The sequence below is a fragment of the Oncorhynchus clarkii genome, chromosome 8, assembly GCF_045791955.1.
Source record: "Oncorhynchus clarkii lewisi isolate Uvic-CL-2024 chromosome 8, UVic_Ocla_1.0, whole genome shotgun sequence".
NCBI lineage: Eukaryota > Metazoa > Chordata > Actinopteri > Salmoniformes > Salmonidae > Oncorhynchus > Oncorhynchus clarkii.
In genome coordinates this window covers 33,531,527-33,540,047 of record NC_092154.1, presented here as the reverse complement: position 1 = coordinate 33,540,047, position 8,521 = coordinate 33,531,527, and the positions used below count along the sequence as shown (strand labels likewise).

The window sequence follows — 8,521 nt, the reverse complement described above, 5'->3', positions numbered from 1 at the left end:
CCAGACCGGAAACCCCCAGGTCCCCCATAGGTCCCACTTATGCAGGGAGCACTGCATCATGTGATATGAGAGAGACAGAGGGCCGGGATGGAATACTAAGCAGAGCTTCCTCTCCTCTCTCAGCCTATACTGCCAGAGTTGATTCCTATAGGACAGCTGGAGCCGGTGTGCTTTCATTCTCCAAAGTGAGGTTGAGGTGAGAGCTCGGAGCTAGGGATGTCTCAATGGAAAAGTGATAGAAAGAATTCAATTCTGAACAGGAACGAGCTGAAGGGAATTTGTGCCGTTCTGTGTCGGAGGTGCGGCAGTCAGTGTTCCGTACACACAGGCAGTGTATCACGCTCACACTCTTGTGCTGTTGGCCTGCACACAGACGTAGAGACACACGCGCGTGCGTGAACATACACACAAACGCACACACACGTTCACAGCCCACATCCTAACAGGATTTCAGGTTGAGTGTGAGATCTTCATGCAGGGTTGCAGACAGATGACCAACGGTGAGAGAGCTGAACACTCGATAGGGGAGAGAGTGTGAGAGAGAGAGAGAGAGAGAGAGAGAGAGAGAGAGAGAGGGAGAGAGAGAGAGAGAGAGAGAGAGAGAGAGAGAGAGAGAGACTCCATTTGCTGCTGCGTTTCTCCGTTCAGCCATTCAGAATCAAGCTTTTACAGGCAAGTCCACACTGTGGTGAAAAGTAATACTAGCCAAGGATATTGGTGGACATTCAGACTTTCTCAGCTCGGTAACAAACAGAGAGAAAGAAGCAGAGACAAACCGCTAGATACTATAATAACTCTCTGGTTGCTTGGTGGCTGCAAATAAGTTGTTTATCTTTGTTTAGGAACATATTTGCCTCCTGCTGTGCATCAGGGGACTTAGTCAAAACAATGGAATGGAACCAGAGAGGTTAGAATGAGGATGCTGCCGTTCTTGTTCACAGATTGGAATCAGCCAGGTTGGTTTGGTGCCGTAACAGTGGCTACTTCGCTGCTTCACTAACTCTCGGATCATCACGGTCTTGGCATAAGGATAACAATGACTTGTAGAACTCTGCTTCGTCACCAAAGCTCCACGAGTGATGACAGCCAAGCAAGACCACAGAGCGACGCCCACCGCTGATCGTGACCCTCTTTCTGCTTGCCACCGCTAATGCGATCGTTTTCATGCCATGACGCGTGTGATATTCTTGTTCTTTTATTGCCTTTGCAGATCATGACTCTGGAGGGGGAGTTTTGAAGTGCCCGCTGTTGAGGAAGCCCAACCAGTTGCACTCTGAGGAGGCGGAGGCGTGCTTTTGAACCAAGGTGTTGCCCCACCCAACCCAGCTGATACCAGGTAACACGGCGGATGTACTGTAGATGCTCGACTTGTCGTATTTTCTCCTTGTCGTTGGGAGATACTCAGAAGATTGATTTTTGTAGGTTATTCTCAACTGCGCAGAGAAACTCTATGCAGCTCTATGAAATAACTCAAAAGAAGTTCTGTACCCAGAAGTACCGTCTGTATTACGGTGTATGTGTTGCTGTATACAGCCCGTGGCCTTATCACCAGAGAAACAGAATCTAAAACTAATGGCCCGCTTCCCATGCCTTTCTCTAAAGCAGATGGAGGTGGACGCGGTTGAGAAGCACCACCGGACGCGTTCCAAAGGGGTCCGAGGTACGCTACGACAACAGTACAGTGTGTCTGTCACTCTAAACGGCCTGGAGCGCTAGCTATTGTCCACCCCACCCCCAACGCCCCCACTCTGCCCCCACCCTCTCCGTCAGCCACCTGGGCTCATATTTGGGGACATCAAGTGGGGACATCAAGTGGGGACATCAAGTCAGAGTGACTGTATATCCGGGTTGTATGTCTGGGCGGCAGGGTAGCCTAGTGGCTAGAGCGTTGCACTAGTAACCGAGAGGTTGCATGTTCAAATCCTCCGAGCTGACAAGGTACAAATCTGTCGTTCTGCCCCAGAACAGACAGTTGACCCGCTGTTCCTAGGCCGTCATTGAAAATAAGAATTTGTTCTTAACTGACTTGCCTAGGTAAATAAAGGTAAAATATATATATATATATACTCAGTGTAAAATTAATCTGATATGCTGTCGACTGTACTGAAAGGGCTCAATTCCAATTAGGAGAAATGCATGATGGATCCTGTAGTCTTTGTTTGTCCTAATAAGCCATTTTTTACTGCTATTGTTATGTTTGTTGTCTATAGGCTAGACAGTACATCTAACTGTATCAGATTTGTCAATCTCTCTCTCTCTAGTTCCGGTGGAGACGGCAGCACAGGAGTTATTCAGGTCAGTGCATCTTTCATTCCTGCGTGCTTTACTTAGCCTGAGTGCCAGCCTGTTTCTGCCCTCCTGCCCTCCTGGCAAGAGCACAAACTGATCTGGGACCAGGCTTTACTGACACTGGTCAACGGTTACATATCCTAATATGGACACCATATTCACATCATAGCCACATTGACTTGAGGCCCAGCACTGCTGACAGTGTCTTTACAGTCTTGCTCTAATCATTTCCTCGGCTGTCAAATTTGGACAAGGATCAAGTGTTTAGTTAATAATTACTTCTATGCCGTCACTGAACAGATTCTAAATGATTGATTATTTGCCTCGAAATGCTCATTGCCACTGTAGAATAAACCAATATTATATTGGGGAAAACAAGCATTATAGCACACACTGTAATCGTAATAGTGTTTTCTGTCTGGCCAGTGGCCCGAACAGTCTATATCGCTAAATAGCCTTCTCCCTCTTGATGGCATTCCTCAGTGTAGACCCCCTAATCCCTAATCTCTCCCCGCCGGTTCCCTGGCTGAAGGGAGAGAGCGCACACAAACACACACACACACACACACACACACACACACACACACACACACACACACACACACACACACACAGATACACAAGCATATACACTCACAAGCATGCGCACACATCCACAGACAAATGCATGAACACACATCCACACCTTTCCCTCGAAATAGGTTTTTCATCAGACGATCGATCCATGTTCAGGGCCAGGGCTGCAGACGTCAATAATGCCAAATTTAGCGGTCGATGAACACTCCTGCCGTTCACAGACTCATTCATGAGTCTGCTCACCTTGGGGGGAGAGAGAGCTGCTGCTCTGTTCTACCTAGCACAGTCGGCGCTCTTTTCGCGGCGGATGATGCGTGACGGACATCCGCCACCGCGGCGTCCGTATTCAGAGGTCGTCAGTTGTCAGGAAAACTCCTAATATGGACAGTGTACACCACAGATGTAATGTAATCTACCTGATGGGATGGTGGTGAGAGTGGGCCGCGGCTGAACGGGCCAAATGGAAACTTCTAGTTCCTATGGGTGTTCCAAAGGACGGTCAACACACTGTTCCTTCAGAGGGGCACTTTAACTTTGGCAGCCACAGCTGTCCTAAAGAAGCCCAAGGCGGACGGGCTGCTATGAAATATGCAGTGAAGTGAGTCACCGCCTGGCCTGAAGGCTGCTGGCTGTGTGTTTCTCACTACATGAATAATACAGACCTGCTCTGGTCCATTGCCCTGGGTTGTGTGTTATGTCATGCACACACATGTTGAGTCCTATCTGTGTGTGAGGGAATGGGTGTTGTGTCCGGGGGGGGGGGTTGTACATGCCTGTCGTGCCACGCAGTGTGTTGACTCCTATGTCTCTTCCTTCTGTGTCTGTAGCTGCCCTACTCCAGGATGTGATGGAAGTGGACATGTCAGTGGCAAATACGCCAGACACCGCAGGTAAAAGATCCTTCTTCACTCCCCAAATCAGCCGCACTTTTCCTCCCCCACTCGCTCGCTCGCTCACTCACTCACTCACTCACTCACTCACTCACTCACTCAGCCCTCATGGAGCTATCACGGACCAATCAAGCTCTTCAGTTCCAGGTCATTGTTCCTGCACCTAAAACAAACCTGCAATTGCAATCACTGGCTGTGAAAAGTTGATTGCAAAATGTGTCGGTATACCTGAGGTCTGTGTTGGATTGAGGAGGGTTGATTATGGTTGCGCAACACCAACTCTTTCTTTGATTTTCTGTGGTGATTCAGCCTCAGCCACAGCCCGGGCCAGCCAGAGACTTACAGGAAGTGTACGTGTTCATTCAGACAATACAATATATAGAGAGAAACTATGGCTATCTTCCATAGTTGGTTGGATAGATCGGGGGGGGGGGGGGGGGGGGGGGGGGGGGGGGGACAAGGTATTTTGTACTTCAAGAGCTGTGGACCTAACCTTTGTGTTGTAATCTTGGATGTTATCAAGGCTTTGTTTACCAGTTTATAGTCTGTTATCTATTCAAGCTCACCCGAATACTTCCACATTTCATGTCAATGATCAAATGACAAATTGATGTTAAATAATATAATGTCTGCTATTTAGCAGCCGCTTTTATCAAAAGCGACTTACAGTCAAACGTGCAAACATTTTGAGTACAGATGGTCCAGGGAATCGAAACCAGTATCCTGGTGTCGCAAGCACCATGCTTTACCAGCCGAGCTACAGAGGAGGTGAGAGCAAATATAATTGTCTTGACAGCTGACCTGTCACCAGATCTTCCTAGAGTCCTCCTCCACTCAGGGCATGTTTAAACTAAAGCCTCTCCACTTGATGCTATTTACTCCCCAGACGTAGGCTAGAGAGATTGATGCCTGTGTCTTCGGTGTCACCTCATCAAGGCACCCCCCTGAACCAGAGGGCTGGAATTGCATTTGGTGCCACAGACGAATGACACCTGCATCAGACCTCTCCCTCTCCCAAAGACCCAGGGTGATGATTTACCCACAAATAGAGGGGCATGCTGGGAAGAAAGCTGAGAGGGAGAGGTGTGTGTGTGTGTGTGTGTGTGTGTGTGTGTGTTGTTGTTGTTAAGGCTCAGGGGGGGGGGGGGGGGGGGGGTGTTCGATTCCTGGGGCGGCCCTGTTTTAAAAAATAACAGCTGATTGGTTCGTTTTGGCAGTTGGTTGTTCATAGTTCCAGCGCTGATGATAGGTTTACAGTAGCCTACAACTGTACAGTGACTTTACACTGATAGAAAACCCGACTAATGTGGTTATGCTGTATCTTCCAGTTTCAACTAAGATGATTACGAGCACGAGAGATGCAAAGATATTGTTTTTACAACTGTGCTACTAGCCTGACCTCTGCTGTCATATTCCATCTCTCCTGTCCCCCCCTTTCCCCCCCATGCCTGTTAGGAAGGTAACCAAAGTCACCCAGATGTAGTGACATACAGTGCCTGAAAGTATTCAGACCCCTTGACTTTTCCCACATCTTGTTATGTTACAGCCTTATTCTAAAATTGATTAAATTCCCCCCCCCACACTCATCAATCTACACACAATACGAAAAAATGTATTCAAAATTAAAAAATTTATTTAAATGTTACATATTACCTTTACAAATACAGGCATGCCTGTACATGTGGAGTTCATCCCTTTCTTCTCTGCAGATCCTCTCAAGCTCTGTCAGGTTGGGGCGGCAGGTAGCCTAGTGGTTAGAGCGTTAGAGCGTTGGACTCGTAACTGGAAGGTGGCAAGAACGAATCCCCGAGCTGACAAGGTACAAATCTGTCGTTCTGCCCCTGAACAAGGCAGTTAACCCACGGTTCCAAGGCCGTCATTGAAAATAAGAATTTGTTCTTAACTGACTTGCCTAGGTAAATAAAGGTTAAATAAAAAAGGTTGGATGGGGAGCGTTGCTGCAACTATTTTCAGGTCTCTCCAGAGATGTTCGATTGGGTTCAAGTCCAGGCTCTGGCTGGACTCAAGGACATTCAGAGACTTGTACTGAAAATAGGACTTTGCTCCTTTAATCTTTCCTTCAATCCTGACTAGTCTCCCAGTCCCTGCCACTGACAAACATCCCCACAGCATGATACTGCCACCTCCATGCTTCACCGTAGGGATGGTGCCAGGTTTCTTCAGACTTGACGCTTGGCATTCAGGCCAAAAAGTTCAATCAGAGAATCTTGTTTCTCATGGTCTGTGAGTCTTTAGGTGGCTTTTGGCAAACTCCAAGTGGGCTGTCATGTGCCTTTTACTGAGGAGTGGCTTCCGTCTGGCCCCTCTACCACAAAGGCTTGTTTGATAGAGTGCTCCAGAGATGGTTGTACTTCAGGAAGGCTCTCCCATCTCCACAGAGGAACTCTAGAGCTCTGCCAGAGTGACCATCGGGTTCTTGATCACCTCCCTGACCAAGGCCCTTCTCCCCTAATTGCTCAGTTTGGCCAGGCAGCCAGCTCTAGGAAGAGTGTTGGTGGTTCCAAACTTCATTCATTTAAGAATGATGGAGGCCACTGTGTTCTTGGGGACCTTCAATGCTGCAGACATTTTTTGGTACTCTTCCCCAGATCTGTGCCTCGACACAATCCTGTCTCGGAGCACTACGGACAATTCCTTCGACCTCTTGGCTTGGTTTTTGCTCTGACATGCACTGTCAACTGTCGGACCTTATATAGACAGGCGTGTGCTATTTAAAATCTTGTCCAATCAGTTGAATTTACCACAGATGGACTCCAATCAAGTTGTGGAAACATCTCAAGGATAATCAATGGAAACAGGATGCACCTGAGCTCCATTTCGAGTCTCAAGGCAAAGGGTCGAATACTTATGCAAATCATGTATTTCTGTTTTTTATTTTGAATACATTTGCAAACATTTCTAAAAACCTGTTTTCGCTTCGTCATTATGGGGTATTGTGTGTAGATCGCCAACTTAAAAATAAATCTATTTCAGAATAAGGCATGTAACAATATGGGGAAACAGTCAATGGGTCTGAATACTTTCCAAAGGCTTGATGAATGTGATTCATTTGAAACCAGGCAGCCTATAGTGTGAAAGCTGTGGAGGAAGAGGTAAAGCCGTGGAGGGGGACGGCTGTGTCTGGGTGTAGTAATGAGAATCACTGTCGCCCACACCACCCACACATGCGCATGCATGCTTGCACTCACTCACGTTCCCGCACACACTGGGAAGACGATGCTAGCTATTTAAGAGTCTGACGCCATTAGAGCAACCTCAAACAGGGTCTACTGTTTGTCTGCTACAGCTCTGCTCTGTGAAGTAATACATGAGACAGAAAGAGAGAGAGGGGGGTTGGATGACGGATGAATGAAGGGAGGGAAGGAGAGAGACAGAGAGGAGGGTGGAATAAGGAAGGATAGAGATTGAGATTGAGAGAGAGAGAGAGAGAGAGAGAGAGAGAGAGGGCAACAAAAAAAGTGGGAGAGAAATAGAGAAGTAGGCCGGCTAAGGCATCACACATGCCTACATTTCCACTGATCATATCAGATGTGTGCAGTTGAGGTTCTAAAGTACTTTCTCCTATGTGACAGTGTGTGGCTCAGATGTCAGACAAGCCATTGGTATGCTGGGTAACTACCCTGGTCTCAGAGGGTTTGGATCCAGTTCTGCATCACAGGACTGAGTGTCATTTCTGGTTCACTGCAGCAAGTCACTGCACTGACTAGTCACATGTGTTCTGATTCGATTCCCAAAATGGGGAAGCAGGGAAGATGGTGTGGAACCAACCAAAGGGACATGAGGGGATGAGATGGCTTCTGCCTGTTAAATATTAAGGATTAATCCTTCACCTTAGCTCTGGTTGGCTCTCCTCCCTGCAGTCTTGCCCTACAGTCTTGCAGCACACAATAGGACAGGTTTGAGAGAGAGAGAGAGAGAGGGAGAGAGAGAGAGAGAGAGAGAGAGAGAGAGAGAGAGAGAGAAAGCGAGAGAGAAAGCGAGAGGGAAAGAAAGATTAAGCGAGAGAGAGAGAGAGAGCAACAAAGACAGTGAGAGAGAAATAGAGAAATGGGGCGGTTGAAACGCCTACATTTCCACTGATGACATCAGATCTGCAGTAGTTGATGTGTTACATTTAAATGAATTATAAAGAAAAAAGTGTGAAAATGTATACTATTGTAAATCACTCTGAACAGGAGTTTCTGCTAAATTACTCAAATGTAAAAATGTAACAAACAAATCAGTGCATACATGAATCTAGAACTAATCACAGGCTACACATCTAATCACGGTGTAAATTAAAGCCCGTTTTTGTGCTATATGTTGACATCGGCACATACAATATTCTCTCTGTTAAATATTTCTGATTTGGCGTGTCATCGTTTTATTACATGTCTTTTCCATTACCCATAAATCCTGAGAACATAAAGTCTTATTATTTGGTCTAAAAGTGAAATACTTCCTTCGTAAATCCACTGGTTGGTAGTGAGCTGATGGGGGTCTATGGTGAGCAGCTTTTGTGCGGGTGGGACTGCCATGTCTAGAGCTGGCGCTCAGTAATTGCCTAGGCTTTATGCAGATGAGGTTGAGTGCAATCTCTCACTCCCTCTCCCTCCCTCCATCCCTCACCCTCTCTCACACACTGACTCTCTCTCTCTCGCTCGCTCGCTCTCTCTCTCTCTCACTCACAACCCACCTCACTCCCACTCTCTCTATGTCTGTCTCTCTGTCTCTATTTCTCTCCCACTCTCTCTCTATCTGTTCTA

The 8,521-nt window shown here is 47.1% G+C and overlaps 1 protein-coding gene across 5 annotated transcripts in view; it reads left to right on the top strand.

Annotated features, from left to right (window-relative positions):
- LOC139415307 (myelin transcription factor 1-like, a) overlaps positions 1-8,521 on the top strand; it is a 49,957-nt gene that overhangs the window by 8,903 nt on the left and 32,533 nt on the right. For all 5 annotated transcript variants that reach the window (XM_071163344.1, XM_071163345.1, XM_071163341.1 and 2 more), the window contains exons 2-5: positions 1,211-1,336; positions 1,603-1,660; positions 2,262-2,295; positions 3,693-3,755. In XM_071163344.1, coding sequence (XP_071019445.1) covers positions 1,606-1,660; positions 2,262-2,295; positions 3,693-3,755 — 152 coding nt within the window. In that variant the 5' untranslated portion in view covers positions 1,211-1,336; positions 1,603-1,605. The remainder of the gene's footprint in view (positions 1-1,210; positions 1,337-1,602; positions 1,661-2,261; positions 2,296-3,692; positions 3,756-8,521) is intronic.